This window comes from Pollachius pollachius (genome assembly GCF_949987615.1).
Source record: "Pollachius pollachius genome assembly, chromosome: 4".
NCBI lineage: Eukaryota > Metazoa > Chordata > Actinopteri > Gadiformes > Gadidae > Pollachius > Pollachius pollachius.
The window spans coordinates 9526018-9545103 of NC_136937.1; the positions used below are offsets into that span (position 1 = coordinate 9526018).

The 19086-nt window shown below is 42.8% G+C and overlaps 3 protein-coding genes across 4 annotated transcripts; 1 reads left to right on the forward strand and 2 right to left on the reverse strand.

Moving 5' to 3' along the window:
• The first annotated feature begins 158 nt into the window (after positions 1 to 158).
• On the forward strand, positions 159 to 7278 carry aldh7a1 (aldehyde dehydrogenase 7 family, member A1). Its single transcript, XM_079734133.1, has 18 exons — positions 159 to 368; positions 799 to 852; positions 1120 to 1185; positions 1274 to 1354; positions 2006 to 2129; positions 2538 to 2670; positions 3011 to 3055; positions 3312 to 3389; positions 3663 to 3760; positions 3852 to 3893; positions 4186 to 4280; positions 4491 to 4575; positions 4659 to 4765; positions 5014 to 5130; positions 5484 to 5581; positions 5834 to 5907; positions 6005 to 6080; positions 6345 to 7278. Exons 1-18 carry the CDS (start codon positions 174 to 176, stop codon positions 6397 to 6399), a joined length of 1623 nt encoding a protein of 540 aa, XP_079590259.1. The 5' UTR covers positions 159 to 173; the 3' UTR covers positions 6400 to 7278.
• A 296-nt stretch (positions 7279 to 7574) lies between these two features.
• lmnb1 (lamin B1) lies at positions 7575 to 14216 on the reverse strand. Its single transcript, XM_079734206.1, has 11 exons — positions 13567 to 14216; positions 12566 to 12722; positions 12104 to 12229; positions 11303 to 11473; positions 10970 to 11095; positions 10188 to 10408; positions 9330 to 9567; positions 9130 to 9234; positions 8539 to 8658; positions 8114 to 8215; positions 7575 to 7825 (listed from the first exon to the last, which is right to left on the reverse strand). The coding sequence occupies exons 1-11, from the start codon at positions 13917 to 13919 to the stop codon at positions 7784 to 7786; spliced, it is 1761 nt and encodes a 586-aa protein (XP_079590332.1). The 5' UTR covers positions 13920 to 14216; the 3' UTR covers positions 7575 to 7783.
• Positions 14217 to 14667: 451 nt separating this feature from the next.
• Positions 14668 to 16248, reverse strand: cUnh5orf63 (chromosome Un C5orf63 homolog; the record flags this gene model as incomplete). Of its 2 annotated transcripts, none has more annotated exons than XM_079735803.1 (4): positions 14668 to 15211; positions 15290 to 15346; positions 15606 to 15720; positions 16163 to 16248. In XM_079735803.1, the coding sequence occupies 4 exons, from the start codon at positions 16246 to 16248 to the stop codon at positions 15047 to 15049; spliced, it is 423 nt and encodes a 140-aa protein (XP_079591929.1). In that variant the 3' UTR covers positions 14668 to 15046. The 2 variants fall into 2 exon arrangements, with proteins under 2 accessions (XP_079591929.1, XP_079591928.1); XM_079735802.1 differs by having other exon boundaries at positions 15606 to 15724; positions 16163 to 16233.
• Positions 16249 to 19086: the final 2838 nt, after the last annotated feature.

Here is a 19086-nt window from a genome sequence, read left to right on the forward strand (position 1 = left end):
TAGTGGAAATGTTGCACAATATTCAACGAATATTGTGCAACATTTTAACTGGCAGTGTGAGATTAGAGGCGGTGTCCCGTCTTGACCAATCACCGCCAGGGATATTCAGAAGTTCACTTTGCTCTGGATTTCATTATTCGTTGCAGGCCATTCATAACTCCCCTCTTTCAACCATGCAGCGCTGCCTCACGGCCACCATCGCACTGCACAGGGCTTTTCGACACAAAACTTTTACCATCCATTGCAAGCATACTGCAGCCATGTCAACACTTCTGATTAATCAACCAAAGTACGCCTGGCTGAAAGAGCTCGGTTTGGCAGAGGACAACAACGGTGTTTATCATGGGACATGGGGAGGACAAGGGGAGGTAAGTCAAATAGATTCCCGAAGGTCCAAATATAGATTAGCCAAGGCTAGCCATGCACTGGTGGTGGCGTTTGCCATGTAACAACAGCCACGTTGATTTCTGAATATGCCAAAGATATGCATGTACGTAGTAACGTGCATAGGATGTTTCAAAGTATTTCCTTGGACAGCTATCCCATAAGACATATGTGACCATGAAACTATACCTACCATGTCGTGGAATTTTTGAGAGTAGTTTTGCGTGGTATCCTCAGAAGTATAATTAATAGAGTAGCAGTGACTCGCCAAATGTATTTATAAATGATTTTTTTTGCATAAAGAAGGTTTGCACTGAACGCAAAAAATCTAACTTATTTGAAAGTTTTCAGTTGTTGTAGAGTTAATACGTTTTGATCTCATGTTAGATTATGTGTTGTCTACGTTACCTCAAGGTCATTACATCATACTGTCCTGCCAACAATGAGCCCATCGCCAGAGTACGGCAGGTAAATATCATAATTTAACTAAATTTTGTGTAAAGAGCAACTGTTTACTTCACCTTACAGCGCTAATAGATTGTATTGGGTATGAAAAGAACATGTTTTGTAACATTTTCAAAAGTATCAAGCTAACTTATTAAAGAATTTGTAGTTTTGCAACATTGCAATCCTCCAGAACCCGGTTAAGGGACAACTAACCACAAAAGACAAAAATGCAACAATTATTAACATGGCAAAGGACACTCATTGGAACACATTTTCTCTTTTGTGTAGGCAACCCTCAGTGAATACGAAGAAACTGTTCAGAAGTCGAAGGAAGCTTGGAAAGTGTGGGCAGATGTAAGTTGAGTGGTGTGTGTGTGTATATATATATGTGTGTGTACTGTACATATATATGTAACTTTAAATCTATAATTTTCTCTGGCAGATTCCCGCTCCCAAAAGAGGCGAGATTGTAAGACAAATCGGAGATGCACTTAGGAAGAAGATTGATGTTCTTGGACGATTGGTATGATTTACTATATGATTTTTCCATAGTTTATGATGTTGATTTCTTTAACAGCATAAAGTCAGTGGTTAAAATGTTTTGTATTCTTTGACAGTGGAGTAAACCACTGCTTTTTGTTTTGCCATTGTTTGAGGGCATGGTAGATTAGGGTTAGGTCGTTAGGCTAACCCATACTCTGTTGAGTGCATGCTGTGATTCCTCTTCCATGACATTTTACACCAGCTTGGCTGGTTCCTTATTGCAATCGAAAATTATCCGGCATGATAATAACCAGACTGACTATCTCCCGTATAATCTATATAAGTTGATGTTAATTCATAGTTTATTTAAATATATAATTATAATATTAACATAATCATAGTGATGTTGTTCAAGCAGTGATTCGATCTCACAGTCAGTTATAACTGCTGACAAACTAAAAGGACTTTCTGAAGCGCACACACAAGACGGATGTAGACACAATTGTTGCAAACAATTTGACATAAATTAAAATCATAACATTATATTTCCATTGCAAGGGGCCTTACCAAAACAAGTTTTATATGGCTCTTTTAAACAAGACCATGGTTATGAATTATTGGCTTTATTGCTAAGAGGGAACATGTTAATCACACATTTCGATCATTAAAAAAACAACTTAATTTTTTATAGGTTTCCTTGGAAATGGGCAAAATCTACGTTGAGGGAGTAGGAGAGGTGCAGGAATACGTAGACGTCTGTGATTATGCTGTCGGACTGTCTAGAATGATTGGTGGACCCATTCTCCCCTCAGAAAGTAAGTTCCTGGTTATCCTAATTATAATACAAAGGTAAAGGGAGCTGTGATCGAATGTAATGAGCAAAAACATATCTGGATCGGTTTTTCTGTACATTGGTCTTGGGAATGCAGGTGTACTCAGTGTCCTCTTGTGACTCTGACAGAACACCTGATGAACTCAACCCTGTGTTACTGCATAGAGGATACATTTATTCAATACCTTTTTTCCTCAGACAAACCTATTTTCTCACGGGGTTGTTGTAGCTCCTTGCTTGGCATATTGGGTACAAACTAGTATGAAGTGGCACAAATGGTTTCTCAATCATTTGATCAATCCAACGTTGTCATGTTTACTGTGTTTTGCTGTGATGCAGCAGTCGCCATAGAACACTGTACAAATAATCAACCTACTTTGACTTCCTTAAGGACCAGGTCATGCCCTGCTTGAGCAGTGGAACCCTGTGGGACTGGTCGGCATCATCACCGCATTCAACTTCCCCGTGGCGGTTTACGGCTGGAACAACGCTCTGGCTCTCATCTGTGGAAACGTCTGTCTATGGTAAGATCCCTGATGTCTTAGCCCCTTAACCGTAGGTAGACCATAGACCAGTGTGGTCGGTACATCAAAAAGAAAACCTGTATGCTTCACCGTGCCATTTTGGTGTCAGCAAATGGAATTTGACCAAAAAGGATAATTAGCGGTCCATTAAGTCCATTTTCAAGTCTTGTTTATTTTCCTTGACCTTAATTGTGACACAGTGTCAAAGGGCTTCACAGGCCACATTTCACCCCTTGTCTTATGCCCTCTAAATTACAAGAAAAAACTCGACTCCCATTAGTAATTCTATGGCCCAACCTGGGTTCCATGTTTTTGCTAATGAAGTGTTTTCCCTTTTTAGGAAAGGAGCCCCATCCACACCACTCACTAGTGTGGCTGTAACCAAGTAAGTATACCTTCCTTACCTATACTTTAGGTTCATAAATGTATTATATTGAAAAGCATTATTGTGAAGAAGACCATCTGAGCTCAATTTGCAATTTGAAGAAGTTGTTTTAAAGAAATAAAGCAGCCACATATTCAAGGGCTGTGCTACCTTACCCATGAAAGAACGTTCCTCAGTGGGTGTCAGTGGAGTGGGCTGGTGTTTTGGTGTCCCATGGTTCGGCATGCTTAAACTGTTGTCTCTTCCTGTTCACCAGGATCGTAGCGGAGGTGCTGGAGCACAACAGCCTCCCCGGGGCCATCTGCTCCATGACGTGTGGCGGGGCTGATGTTGGGTGAGGAGGGGTCTGGATGCTGGGAATACACCTGCCCTATTAGAACAACCACACAGTGTGGAGTTTGAGAGCACCATCACCGAGATGATAGTCAACGAACTGGTTGATTGCGACGCAATGGAACCAGCAGAGTTAGTCTGAAGCAATGTCGCAGAAACGTAACATTTATTTTAGAAGACATTGAAGTCTTGAATAACGTTCAGCCGATTTTTATATTTTGCACGTGTACGGTTTTTCTTCCACGTGAAACCAACCTCCCGTTCTTCTCTGCAGCACTGCCATGGCCAAGGATGAGCGTGTGAATTTGCTGTCGTTTACCGGCAGTACTCAAGTTGGAAAGTCTGTGGGCATGATGGTGCAGGAGAGGTTTGGTGAGTTGTATTTTATTTAGTCATCATAAAATAAGAAAAGACATGCATAATTATTTGATAATTTCAACTCGCATTTCTGTCTGTTTTCTAGGTCGACAGCTACTAGAGCTCGGTGGGAACAATGCTATCATTGGTGAGCTTTAAAAAGTTAATAATTATCATTAACCATAATAATGAATGTTAGTTATCTTGCTGGTTTAGTTAACTGATCTCCAACAGCCGGTCAAAGCATTTTTTTTAACTGTTGGCGATAAATCTGTAGATTTATCGCAGATTCCACAGATAAAATGCTGTAATTCCACCTATTTAAAATGATTTAATTTGATTGATTCTCCTTCCTGAGACAAAGACAAATATCTATTGTCAGTCTACGAGTCAGCATAAAACATGGAAAGTAATAACTTTTGTGTGTATGTTTGTTCCAGTATTCGAGGATGCTGATCTCAATCTGGTGGTGCCCTCTGCCGTGTTTGCGTCGGTGGGAACGGCCGGACAGCGTTGCACCACAACAAGGAGACTGGTCAGTTATTATGGGCTTCGGTGAAGGGTTGAAGGAGACTACAATGACGGTTACACTTGCTCTGCGTGGACCCTATATAAAGTTATTTCTCTGTGTAACTGAATGTGAAGCCGCAGGTCTTTGTGTCTCAAAAAAAACTCTGAAGAAAACCCAACTGTTCACATTCTCTGATCACGTTGCACTTTGTAAACGCGTTCCTCGACTTTGTAGATTCTGCACGAGAGCATCCATGACACAGTGGTGGAGAGAATCGCCAAGGCCTACAAGCAAGTGCGCATCGGAGATCCTTGGGATGGTACGTCCATTGAAATTCAAAGAATGAGCCATTTGAGCGTGGCCGTTCCACAGTGCAATGACGTCGGTCCTGGTGTTCTGCAGCTACCACCATGTACGGCCCACTGCACACAAAGCAGGCCGTGGAGCAGTACCTGGCGGCCGTGGAGAAGGCCAAGGAGCAGGGAGGCACTGTAGTGTGCGGAGGAAAGGTACAGGGCTTGACTTCTCTTATCATGGTTTCAGAGGAAAACGCTTCGATCTGCAACGAATCCCAATTGTTGGTTTGACTTCATTTATAAAATGTTCATGCTTCATTTTATTATACCTCAGAAACCATATTTTAAATGGTAGAGATACTGTACCATTTAACACAAAGTAACAAAGAAAGTGTTTTTATGTTATGTGGGGAAGAAATGTCCCATTTGAAAGGGTGTGATTTTCCTATATTATTTTTAAGGTGATCGATCGACCTGGCAACTACGTTGAACCCACCATTATCACTGGACTGGCCCATGATGCCCCTATCGTTCACACCGAAACCTTTGTGCCCATCCTCTATGTCCTCAAGTTTAAGGTACATTAAACCTGGAGACCATTAAGCATGCTTATTATGAATAGCATGGCAAACAAAATGTGCTACTCTATTTTATAGATTATTCATTTTATTTTATTTTTTGCAAATAGTGACTTCTGTGAGCAGGTTCTGCAGTGATATGCCACTGTTATTATTGTCCTTTTGATTTTGAGGGGACCAACTATATTTAACCCTTGGACAGACTTCTTACAAATTTTTACATTTCAGCTGCAAATTATCACATTTTATCTCAGTAAAGTAGACAGTGTGGTAAATAATAAATTTTCTTTTTTGTTCTTTGGGTCTTCTGGTTCTAAAATCTGTTTTGGGGTGTAACTATGTTGTGGTCACAGGAGGAGGAGGAGGCCTTTGGCTGGAACAATGAGGTGAAACAAGGCTTGTCCAGCAGCATCTTCACCAAAGATATGGGAAGAGTGTTCCGCTGGCTTGGGTAAGAACTCGCACAAAAATTACAAGTACAATCATAAGTGTTCATAGCGTCATCACCTCTGTGAAAGCAAACAGTTATATTTGAACATGACCACTTGTGTATATAGGGTTAGATTTATTTTTTAAATGTTTGTCATAGCCTTAGTATGACATCATCTGCCCTCTTTTCATCCTCTATTAACCCTTAAGTCTGGGTATGGATAAAACGTTCTGCAAATGTAGTTTTTAAACTGGATACCCGTCCTCCCTCCAGCCCCAAGGGATCAGACTGTGGCATCGTGAACGTCAACATTCCCACGAGCGGAGCCGAGATCGGAGGAGCCTTCGGTAAGTCAAGCAGGGGTCTGCTCTTCGTTTGACATAGAGAGCGGTTACCAAAGTAACAGTGGCCCCTCATAACATCCATGACCTGGTGTGCTTCTAGGTGGGGAGAAACACACCGGAGGAGGCAGAGAGTCGGGCAGCGACTCCTGGAAGCAGTACATGAGGCGCTCCACGTGGTGAGTGAGCGGAGAAAAAACGGTTTTTCGTGGCGTGTCGTTTAATTTCTCTGGGCGACCAGACGTTTTTAAAAGGGGTTTCTCGTCCCCTAACTTCTGTTAACCATGGGACTTGAATTGCAATAAGTAAATTCAAATCATTTAACTTGCGAAGATAATGTATTTTGCTTCTTATAAACACACTGACCATGCCAAGTTGTTTGGTTACATTTGTCACATGCCTCCTGGATCTCTTTGGTTCAAATTATAACTTTTTCATTCCAGCACGATCAACTACAGCAAGGAGCTTCCTTTGGCACAGGGCATCAAGTTTGAATGAAGAACCCCGGCAACAGTCAGCTTCACGGAACTGTGAACCCCAGTGCAAAACTACAATTGTCCTGTTTTTCTTTGAGAATATATTTTGTTCCTAAAAACATAAACTTTTATGGTTAAAGGTCAAACTAGACTGGCAGTGAACCCTATTTGAAGCTTGTGGCTGATTCATAAATCATTGTTATACTTTAAGAAAAGTTTACCATTCATTTGTCAACATATGAACATGTAAATAGGGGTATTCTTACATTCTTTGCTAGGATGACAATGTTTGTACTGTGGGAGCCCCTAGAATCAACTAGGTTACAATGACCTGTACCAACTTGGATAATCAGGGACGCATTAGATGTCTGTTCCAGCAAAATGCCGTCAGTTCCGATACATGTTGGGATCTTAATCATGCGGAAGACCAGTCTTGAGTTATCTGCTTTGAGTCGCACTTTTGAGCATTGATCCGAGACATCACTTAGGACGGCTGTAATGCAGTGCTGCCTACCCGTTGTTACATTAAAACTCTGGTCACTTGCAACGCATTTCTGAGTCTTCTGTGATCCATAAAAGTATGCAAGACATTAAAATCATTAAGCACTTTGAATAAAAGTTAAATGGAAGTGTCCAAGTGGTTTATGACTTACAATGAGTGTTTGGATAGTTGCACAATGAACTGGTTATCCTGGTTTTTAAAATTACAGGTTTCCATCCAATCCATTGTCCGGATATTTTAACTAGCGACAAGCTAAAGATAACCTTATGGCAATCATGTTCAGCCTGGGAAGTTAGTGCTGTGATTAAATAAACATGAAGTGTACCCTTCAAAGTTCGTTAAGCTGCCTGATCAGAAGTTGTCTAATTCAGAATTTAATCTTACTTTAATCTACTTATTTTATACATTAGAATACCCAGATTTAAAATGCTGAGCTGTAAATTTCAAATTAATTCAAATCTTCTGTAGCCATCCTCAGGTTTATGAAACAATGTAAACTCTTAAAGCTGAGATTTTAAGTACTTAAAGTACTTTGTTTTGACTAAAGGAATTTATAGTGTTAAGCTTAACTTTTCCACTGACATTTCCAAATAGGACATTATGCTATTCATAAGCCGACATATATATCATGATTAGGGGACGACCAAGTTCTTAAGATTGATACATACTCACTATAGACAATTTTTACTTGAAATCTTGTTTATTAAAACTTTGTGTGCTCTACAAAAAAACTGACTACGTGTGTGTGCGTGTTTGTGTGTTTACTTCAATGAAGACAAAAGCAAATGAACTAAACTGGTTTGGAATTGTCACTAAAAAAAAACAGGTATCACACAGGGATATAGAAAACTGGTGAGCTGTGTTGTGGCAGAACGGGGCCCAACATCAGCCTCTGGTGGTGTCTTCACATGATGGAGCAGCCTCGCCTGGTGATCTGGGGCTCCCCCTGCAGAGGAAGGAGCAGAACTACATCAGAACCAACACAGGCACGTGGAACAGGTGCAATCATGAGCAGGCACGTGATTGATTGAAGGGCACGGTGTAAGATTGAGGGACTCTAGTATCTGTGTGTCAAACAACCACAACAGAACGTCTAGATTTTATATATATATATTTTTTTTATCTGGCTGGTAATATTTCTGTAATGATCTATTCATATACCACCGCTCAAAAGCCGCGACAATCACCTAATGAAGCTTGAAAGATGCTTGTGATAAAACAACGTTCTTCCTACCTGCTGGTGGAAGAGGTCCTCCTCAATGATCTCGACGTCTTCATCGTATTCCTCCTGCTCCTCCATGGGAGCGTTGAACGTTGTGGATCGCCTGGCCACCTCCTACACACACACACACACACACACACACAGAGACACACACACACACACACACAGAGACACAGACAGACACACACCCACACAGAAAGACACAGTCACAGACACACAGAGACACAGACAGACACACACACACACACACACCCCGTTTTGAAACATTGAGCTTGATTTAGGGCTAGAACGATAGTCCGCAGAACAATCTTATCTCTTATTCGTCAGTGACAAAGAGACGTTATTTGACACGTGGCTCATTAATTGGGGGTAACTGCTGTGGACCTTATGAACTCCAATGTGAGGGGACGAACCAAAGGGATGTGGTCGTGACTCACCTCTCCCTCTGCGTTGGTCAGCACCACACAGATATCCTGCCCCCCGGCCCACGAGCCCTGGCCCTTCCACAGCAGGTCTGTCGGGGGGTTGGAGCTCACTCCCGCATCAGCCGCCCACAGCTGGAAACGGCACAATCACACCTTTGAACTTTTTTTTTTTTTTTTTTTACATCCTACATCAAAAAAGTCTTCAAAATGCTGTCTGTCCCTATTTTTCATGTACATTTGGACCTTTCTTGCGGTCACAGTTCTGCCATCATGCCAAATACGTATGAACTGAACTCGATGATTAAGTAGTTTCATCCTTCAAGTATGCTCTAGACATACTAATGCTGAATAACAAGAGGGAGCCTTCCTAAAAGTTTAAGCCAGAAGCAAGAGGGCTTGTCGTGCTTCAATATATATACACTCTGCTATGTTGGTTTGTGACCGAGGGCAACGATGGTTGACCACCAAGACCGGTCTTGTCCTTTGAGCCCATCATCATGAAAGCAAACGGTATGGACATTCAAATAGACTGACTGCCACAGGGCTGTGTGTTCAAATGCTTTACTGACGGAAACAAAACAAGGAGGAATACAAATGGTTTACCGTGACTTTCTGGTCGGCCTTCAGGACGGCTTTAGCGGTGAACTTGTACGTCGCTGAGCTCTCTCCGACCGTCCTGGTTAGCTCGTAGCCCCCCATGGCCTGGGCCTGTGGACACAAGTCACCACAAACGACGGCTCAATGGTAAGGACCCAGACCTCCCGATCCCCCGGGCCAGTCCAACGTTTCCCCAGGAGACTCACCTGCTCCCCCGTGTTGGCCAGGCGGATGAAGTGGCCGTCGGCGTCCAGCTCCTCCACGCACACGGCCCCGCTGGCCGAGGCTGAGTGGGCCACCGAGACCGAGGAGCTGCCGCCCTCCGCCTCCTCCTCCTCCTCCTCCACGCGCCTCCTCTTGCCCTTGGTGGTGCGCACGCTGCGGCTGCTGGACGTGGCCCGGGACACGGTGACGCGGGACGTTGGGCTGGGAGACAACTGCAGCCTGGAGAGAGAGAGAGAGAGAGAGAGAGAGAGAGAGAGAGAGAGAGAGAGAGAGAGAGAGAGAGAGAGAGAGAGAGAGAGAGAGAGAGAGAGAGAGAGAGAGAGAGAGAGAGAGAGAGAGAGAGAGAGAGAGAGAGAGAGAGAGAGAGAGAGAGAGAGAGAGAGAGAGAGAGAGAGAGAGAGGGTTAAGCCCCCTTTTCCTGTTTAATAAACACCCACCGACATCTGGCTTTTGTCTTCGGGGGGGAAGATTACAATCGGCATTCATCCGGGAGGGATGACTCACTTAATGTCGTCCCATGACGGTGAATCATCTGAATGTTGGTTTCCAAGTGAATGTAAATGTTTCAAATATTCAAGACCTTTATTCCCCCTGCCATGTGAAAATGAGCGGCAATCCAAGACAAGGTCCAAAACAACCACGGGCAGGGCAGACATTACTTTATCTAGTCTTCATATTTTACCACCAATCCATTTTGAAATGGGAGGGCTGGCTTACTTTGTGAATTCACAGCGGTCTCATTTCACATTGTTGATCTTCCGCACAAAACCCAGTCTGTCCCCAGTCTCAGCATATGGTCAATCAGCTAATCAGTGAGGCCCAACGTGGGGTTCCCTGACCTCTCCTCCTCGCCCTCCAGCAGCTTGCGGTAGGCGCTGATCTCCATGTCCAGGGCCAGCTTGACGTCCAGCAGCTGGGCGTACTCGTCCAGGTGCAGCTGCATGCGGGTGCGGATCTCGTACAGCTCCTGGTCCTTTTGGGACAGCAGCTGGCGGCTGGTGTCCTTCTCTCTGGCCAGCGCCGCCTCCAGCTCGTCGATGCGCTCGCGGCAGCCCCGCGCCTGGGGGGGGGAACACAGGCTGTTATCTGACCTTGTTGCCCACAAAATCATTTAAGGCGCATTTTTATTTTTTACTTTTAGGGAATTTCTTTCACATGGAAATGTATGGGTGTATCAGACTTGACAGGCCAGCTCAACGACACCTAGCTCGTACCCGTGTCTGTAGGAGTCTGTGTGAAGAGTTAAAGAGCTGGACTTGATAATGTCACGTTGATGGTTACTGTTGATGAAGTGGCGTGCCTCAGGCTGCTGATTAGTATCACTACACAAAGCCCATTTTGATTGCATCCGCGACTTGATACAGTGACGTGCTAACGTGAAGAAGAACTACCCGCCCATATGCGAGATACAAATCAGAGATTGTTTCACTGATGAGCAGCCCAGCCCTTCATCGAGACCCACACATATCTTTGTGTGCCCCCTCACTTTAAGAAGGAGAAGCACCGTGCTCCGGGAGGGAAACAAAAGTCACCCAAGAGCCCTGCGTGGACGACCTGGTTGACTTGGCGTGATTCTTCACAGTCACGCATCTGTTCAAATGTAAAACACAGGGCCCCCCACCTCTTTCTGTAGGCCTGCGAGTTGGGCCGAGAGACTGTCCACCCTCATGGCCGACTCCCTCAGCTCCTCGCGGCTCATGGTGGCCGAAGAGCTGCTCATCTGGGAGGACTGGATGGCGTCCTCCAGCTGTGAGGGAGGGAGGGAGGGAGTGGGAGACAGACAGACAGACAGACACACATTAAACTCCCAGTGGTCAACCCTATGACGTTACTTCCTCGAATGCAGTCCATATTCTATGACGACGGTACAAAAACAGAATTCATATATATATATATATATATATATATATATATATATATTTGTATTTGATGGGATGTTTGTGAGTTTCCATACCTTGGCCATGTAGGTGTTCTCCATCTCCCTCTTGTAGAGATCCACCTGTTCAGTCTGCTGGGCTCTGATGTCGGCCAGGGCCCCTGCCAGCTTGGACTCGTAGTCCAGCTGCTTCCCGGAGTCCACCTCCACCAGGTTACTCACATGCCTGTGACGGGTTTCCTTCAATTCCTGCAGCGTTGCAAATTAGGGATGTTAATGGTTATTCATGTATCGATTCATTAAGAATTTAAGAACAGATTAAAAATGCCAATTCAGGTTTTATGTCCCATTAAAAATTGTGTTTGGTTTGGTGAGAGCCTTATTGTTATATTATTGTTTGTTAAAATTGTATTTATTTTTTTTAATTGAGAAAAATTATGAATTATTGATGATAAATCCATTATTGATTAACATGTTCAATTATTGGTTAAGTAAAACACTTGAAATTTGCAAACCTAGTTGCAAAGCAGTCAACAGGCCTTCTGAGAAGAGGAAACTTCTCAGAAGTTTCTGAGAAGTTCTAACCCTAACCCCCACCCAATTTAAAATGGGCAGTAATTTACACCAGGGGGGTTGGCAGCATCACCACAATATTGCAATTGGCACACAAACACACATGGGCAAATATATCAATCAGAACTGCTTCATACCCTGATGTAAGCCTTATAACCAATCACCTTTTCCTTCAATCAAAGAATATAATGCTCCACGAAATAAGTTCTGCTTGCGTAACAATCCCCATTGTCAAGGAGCGCTGGCAAAAGGAAATCGTAAAAAACTAAAGCATTTCTTTTTCTAAGGTGGTACTTTTCCTCTTACCCCGTCGTACAGGCTCCTGCGGAACTCCAGTTCCTCCACCAGACTCTGGCAGCGGTTCTCCAGGTCCACCCTCATAAGGGTCTCTTCGGCCAGTTGACTCTTGCTCTGGGAATAGCTCACTTCGAGCTGAGGGATTACAATACGGTTAGTCGACTTTGTTTGGTTTGAAACAGAAGGCGAACAGCTCCCGTGAAGTGGTTATTTTAGACAGTAAAACAATGTCAACATTTGTTATAACGGTATTTGTTGTACGGTCACAAAGTATGCATATCCTTGAACATGAAATAATTTTGATGGGGGGGGGCATGTATCATTGCCCCCCCCCCCAATATAACTGATGTTTAAGAGCTACCAAGTGGAGAAATTGTAAATCCTGTGGGAAACTAAAAGCACTCGGTTCTTAGACTCCTACCTAAAATAATAATAAATAAAACAACAAAAATAATCAACTAAAGTATGCACCTCTTGAAGCCGCCCTTGTGCGTCCGCAAGGCTGGCCTCCAGCCCTCTCTTCTCGGACAGTGTTGTGGCCAGCGTTGCATCCTTCGAGTTGAGCAGAGCTTCCAGCTCCTTCACTCGGGCCCGGGAGGCTGTCGCCTCACCGTCCCTCTTGGTGTAGCTAAAGGGAGGGAGTGGGAATAGGAGTTGAATGACTGCCACTGTTTGGTCACATGACTAGGAATGCGCTTGTACAACTCAGGCAGAAAAAAGTGAAGACTCGTGACTAGAAACTAGCTATAATGAGTTTTCGTTTTTAGGTAAATCAATAAAAGGTGGCAACAAAGAAGGGCAGTGTGCCAAATAAGATTTCCACAGTTTCTTAATCAATTAATATATGAAAAAAAGAGGCCGAGATTTGGTTTGACTCTATTCTAACAGCTGGCCCCTCAGGGCAGTCAACAGGACTTCTGGCGGACAACGGCCTTTCGGTTGCATTCCAAAGCCTCACCACACCTGTTTGTGGACAAACAGCAACTGAGCCACAAAGGGTCTCTGTGTGTGTGTGTGTGTGTGTGTGTGTGTGTGTGTGTGTGTGTGTGTGTGTGTGTGTTTGTGTGTGTGTGTGTGTGTTATTGTTTGGAATGTCACAATTCTGAGGACGATTTGACGGCCGAGCTCCACACACTTCCACACTTCCGTTTGTAATATTGTTGAGTGCACAAGTTTCTATTTTTGAGAAAGTGTCTTATAACTTAAGCTGAAGGTAAAAGCTTTACATTTTTGCCACATCTAAATGGTATCGTTCCGTCGCATCAATTATAGAAAAAGCTAAAGTTTGCCATAATTTCACATTTCTTGTCATTCCGACGAACTCAGTGAGCTGTAGAATTGCCAAAAAAAAAATCGTTTTCATTTTCCAAACGGATAGAAACATTCCTATTCTTAAGTTTCGTTTTGAGCATATCTGGATATCATACAGTCCGGAGAGGACCGCAGTGCGGACAAACAGCGCCTCAACGTACCTCAGTAGTAGCTGGTCATGATCCGCCTTCAGCTTCCCCAACTCGATCTGCAGCCAGGAGCGCTCCTTGGCCGTCTCGTCCAGGGAGATCCTGGTGTCAGCGAGTTCCGTCTCGTACAGCGCCTTCAGCCCGGACACTTCTCGGCTGGTCTCATCTCTCTTCTCTGAGATTTGAAGGTGCAAAACTGTGTTCTCGGACTCCAGGCTCCGAACTTTGTCTATATAGACGGCCAGGCGGTCGTTCAGGTCGCTCAGCTCTCTTTTCTCCTGAAGCCTGGTAATTCTTGTGGGGCTCAGCGGCGTGCTCCCGGAGCATGTGCTTCTTCTTTGGCTGGCTGGGGTTGCGGTCGCCATTGTAAATTAAACTGATAAATTAGTCTAATAAGTTATATATATATATATAAAAATGGCTATAGCAGGAGGTGTGCGGCGATTATATCGAAATCTAACGGAAACTCATCAACTGTGGACCAATTACGATCATTACACGTGCTACAAATTACAATGTTAACGTAAAACGGTCCATTAGAAAAAGGCAAAGAAACTAAAATATTACTTCACCAAATCAATACGTTAAACTAAAGACCTGAAAAAAATACACCGGTAAACAATAAAATGGTGCGCGACGACGCTGCCGCGAAGGTTTTTCTGCCAGTTTTCAATTGAATGAAAGAGGAGCTCCAGTAACAAACATGGCCGATAGTAAATATTCAAAGATCTCTGAGCCAATCACAGGGCTTGACGGGACGGATGGGTGGTGTCAAGCACGAGGAGCATATGGATGGGCGTTCACGTTACCAGCAGGTTGTTCGAAAGGGATGCATCGCGATCTTCAAAAGCCATGCTCCTTTAGATTCTTTCTCTTCAGATTAATATCGTGCACTAATGGATTTTTTTTTTGTTGCATACCGAGGTATGCAGAAGAACCTAGCAAGGCATATTATCAAACATAGCCATGCATTGATTGACGACATTCACTCACTATTTCGGTATTTGTTATGTACATTATTGTGCAGGGCAAGGCCATTTATTAGAAATGCTAATTAAAACCACATTTTTAATTTTCATTTTATTTAATATAAATTAAAAGTGCAATATAACAACAAATATTCGAAGTACCAGAGTATTTCGAGCATTACAATACAATTAAACTGTTTTTCAAAGGGGAACTTGTGCAACAGCTTCTGAACATCAAGAGTTTTTGAAAAAACTCATCAAAGCTCAAAATGTAACATTAAACTCTGAGGCAATTGATCTAAATGTATCACGTATCATTCACATCTTACGTATTGGTAGATATGGAGAGGAATGGAATTCTCAAATATGACAAAAATAACTTCCACAATCAATTATCCACCAAAATACTATTTCAAATGCATATCGGACAATACCGTGTATCGATACTATACTTTATGCTTCATTTTTATAAAATAAAGATGCAAAACAATGACAATCTTTGTATCAGTAAAACTAAATGTTATCTATTCTTTCTCTGCTTTGGTCAAGTGTTGTTCCAGTAGTCCAGTGTCGACTCGATGCATCATCAGGAATTGTCCGTTAAAATGGAATACCGGAATATCATATTTGTACTTCTTATACCATGTTTTGTTCTCTGGCAATGTGATATCTACCGTCTGAAACAGAAACTGAAGGCACAAAGAAAGTAAAACTGACGATCACTGATCATATTTAAATTGTTTATCTCCATTCAGACGCATCCTTACCCTGTGCTTATATGGTTGAAGTGTTTCTTTAGCGTCATCACACAGAGGGCAAGGGTCCTGCATGACATTACACACAATCACAAACACACACACACACGCACACACACACACACACACACACACACACACACAACCACACACACACAAACACAGTTCAAGACTGCTTAAAACGAACAGGTTGTGTTACATCAATAAGATGAATGATTCTAATCATGATGTCAACCACAATGTATTAAAAGTCTCTATATATACAGAGAGAGAGAAAGAGAAAGAGAGAGAGAAAGAGAGAGAAAGAGAAAGAGAAAGAGAGAAAAACCTTTGTGTAGAGAGTTAAAGTTGGCAATTGCTTCTGGGAGTATGATCTTTGAAGCAGAACCACTGGCATCCTTCTCAGCCCACTCGTTACTCTTTGCGTAAATAAACAATTCATTCTATCTGAAAGAAAGCAAAATTATAAGGGAGAGAACAATTTGCACGTTAATCTCGTTCATCACGTTCAAAAAACACTAAAAGCTAAGTCACAGGAAATAGCTGATTGTTTACATGCATAATGTAATATACGTTCTCATTCAGATGTCACATAACGTTTGGCATCAGTTGACGTATTCTAAATATACCGAATCGGTTACTAAGTGAGGCAAAAATATGGATTAATCTACGATAAACGCAATAATGCAGCTGTATTAATTTGCTATTATTGCATAATCTTCGGGGTTTGGGCTTGCAGTTAAAGTTTGGCTGATCGGGTATTTGTAGTTCTAGCTTTCTCACGAAGGTGTGCAGTCTGTCTCCTCATTTGAGCTAGTTGAACTTTGCTGTTGTTAAAAGCATGCTCCAAAATCCATCTCACACAAAGAGTCCATCTCGACTCACCTAAGATTACTTGACTTCCGATCAAGAAACATGAGCACGTTACCGGAGACGGTAAACCAACTGACCTTGCGAAAAGACGAAATCATAACACAGGTTAAAGTTGCCCAGTAAGCACATACATCGGGTATGAGGATATGCTTCCCTTTTCATTTCAAAGTAAAAGCATAACGATAACCTGACCACATAATATACGATGTTGGCAATAGCGTTGCTTAATGGTTATTATAAGATTGCGTTGTTATTAACTGCTATAACATTGAGGGAAGATTACAATACTGGAGTCGTTCGTTTAGTCAACTCAAGCGTGCGTGCGTACGTGTGTGGCAGGTAATCCCGTTTTAATTGAGAATCGGGAACAGGACAAAAATATACCACTAGATGGCAGGCTTGAACAGCTGCTTTATTGCTCCTGGTTTTCTGTGCCATAATTGCCCCCTTAGGGGAAGGTTTTAATTTCGCCCAAGGGAGAATCTTATGTGTTAAGGATCCGCACACTCACTTGTTAAAATAAATGAGGTAATTGATTAATTGACGTGATACGAGGGTATCACAGCAGAAACTATTGGACAGTAATATAAAATGAAAATGATGTAGCTGAAACTTAAAACGAGGGTGAAAACAAAAAAATGATTCATAAATGATTCCTTGATATGGAATATGAGAAATGAGAAAGGTAAACAGACAGAACAGCTACATAATTTAAGCTTTATACATTATATATACATATATAAACCTCATTAAAAATTCAACATAAATGCAAGTTTAAGTTCAGGTCAAGTTGAAGTTGAATTGATGGTGACACAGTTACTTTTTAGCAGCATTAAACATGCAACGATAGTAAAATGGGTTGTGGCTTGTGCGTTCAACCTTTGAATACACACCTTTTGATTTAAGTGTCTAATAATATATGTATACATGATTGAAACTACTTTATTCTAACATTATAGTGTCTAAAGGCTGACTAAAGAGTCCAGTGCCGTCGTGCGTACTCCTTGAGGGGACAACAGTGAATTCCAGATCTGCAAGTCTCGAGGGTACTGTGTAATATCCATGTCCAGGGGAGAAAGAGTCTCAAGGGGAAGTTGAGTAGGGCTGTGCAGGTGTTAAGTAGGGTTAAGTTGAGTGGAGGGGGGGGGATGTCATCACTAGCTTGTCCTGAGGTCACTGCTGACGAGCAGTGTGATGGCAGGCGTCACAAAGGCTGTAGCTCGTCAAAGAGAGGAGAAGAAGGGTTCTCCAAGACGGAATCGAAGGATGAAGCCCCTTAATTACCGCTGACTCCTTGTGCCGCACGGCATTAGGGGATATCCTAAACCGACCAAGGAACCCTACTGTGCTTCCTTGAAACGGTGCCAAATCTTAGTGGCTAGTTTAGTTAGTATGTTTTCCGTACTTCCTACTTAATGGGGACATGCACCGCCATATAACCTATATCTACCACCTATTTAGGAAGCATCCTGCCATAGGAGACACAGTGAACTTTCCTATCATGCTTCAGTCAGCCACTGCCTAACCGGCTGTCAGCAACAGAGCTGGACCTCCTGGCCAGTTGGTTCTGCTGTCTTTCAAGCGCCTCACAGAGCAGAAGGGTGCGCTGGCCACCACGGTGGACATCTGCAGCAGCCAGTTGCACACATGAACAATATACTGGGGTTTATTGTTCATGGTTATTGGCAGAAACCTTTGTGAGTTGACTCCCACTACATCCACCCCCTTGACAGTGACCTAGTCTCCCTGAAGTCAGCATATTGCTTGGTGGTTTTGTATGTGGTAAGTCCGTCCTCTGTATCCTCAATGTGTCAAATCCATAGGATGATAATCAAGATCACACGGTCAAGAACATTCGATCCATCGCATATCGATCTCCCCGAATATTATGGTTGGGTAAAGCACACCTGTCATTTTTTCAACTGAACTTCTATTCAATACCCCTAACCTGGCCACTTTTAGTGGCCTAGTAAACGCATAATGAGTAAGTTAGTAAGTTCATCTATCATCTAAAAAACTGCAGTACCTAATCGGGTTTGACTGTGCATGTGAACATGCTCAACGTCTAGTTCTGTCTCTCTGTATTGTTGCCATAGAAGAGTCTTTCTGAAGTTCAGGAGCAGGTTGTTGTCCTGACGCCACTGGCTTCCATTGGTCCAGTGCCCATCACTGCTGTGCTGTGTGGTCAACATCCCCTTACATTTTGGTCCAACACATTTAGGTTCTGAGGGGACAAGAGGACACATATCTCAATGCTTGAGACCTCTGCTTATCAAAGCATTAGCCCAGGTCTCTGAGAATTCAAACAAATTCCAAGCGTCCACACATTCTGGGAAATATGAACAGGTTGTGCATTTACGTATAATGATTTGGTCGTGGTTTTCAGTACTCCTGAATGTTAAAAGTCCTATTGTCTGAAGCTTGAATCTGATGATCTGCACTGATCAATGCATCATGGACCAAATATAAGCACCATACTATACCTTGAACCATCTAAGTAGAGCAAGTAATAGGTGAGCTGCCCTCTGATCACCACACCTTGCTATTGGAGAGCTGTGTGTGTCTGAGTCGTTCTGTTTTGATGTTTATATTATTCATTTCATCCATTCTAAATAGGGACATTGCTGAAATTGAGAAAGAGAGAGAGAGAGAGAGAGAGAGAGAGAAACACACAGAGATAAACACACAGAGATGGAGAGAGAGCGAGAGAGAGAGAGAGAGAGAGAGAGAGAGAGAGAGAGAGAGAGAGAGAGAGAGAGAGAGAGAGAGATAGTCAGTGGCTTCAACGAGATTGGTGCTTCTCCAAATATGGTTGTATCTTGAACATTTTGATACAAAGTAAAGGCATAAATCCTAACACGTCTGCTTGTTCTGAGTACAACTTTCAATTAGCCTTAATAACCATAACATTTTCAGGTCATTAAATTGGTGGTTGT

Coding starts and splice junctions, on each gene's coding strand:
- lmnb1 (XM_079734206.1), bottom strand. CDS start 13,919: ATGGCGACCGCAACCCCAGCCAGCCAAAGAAGAAGCACATGCTCCGGG. Junction 11,474..12,103: donor GCAGGAGCCTGTACGACGGG/GTAAGAGGAAAA, acceptor GCAACGCTGCAG/GAATTGAAGGAAACCCGTCA. Junction 8,659..9,129: donor AGGCCGACCAGAAAGTCACG/GTAAACCATTTG, acceptor TGCCGTTTCCAG/CTGTGGGCGGCTGATGCGGG.
- aldh7a1 (XM_079734133.1), top strand. CDS start 174: ATGCAGCGCTGCCTCACGGCCACCATCGCACTGCACAGGGCTTTTCGA. Junction 4,576..4,658: donor CATCGGAGATCCTTGGGATG/GTACGTCCATTG, acceptor GGTGTTCTGCAG/CTACCACCATGTACGGCCCA. Junction 5,582..5,833: donor AGAGTGTTCCGCTGGCTTGG/GTAAGAACTCGC, acceptor TCCTCCCTCCAG/CCCCAAGGGATCAGACTGTG.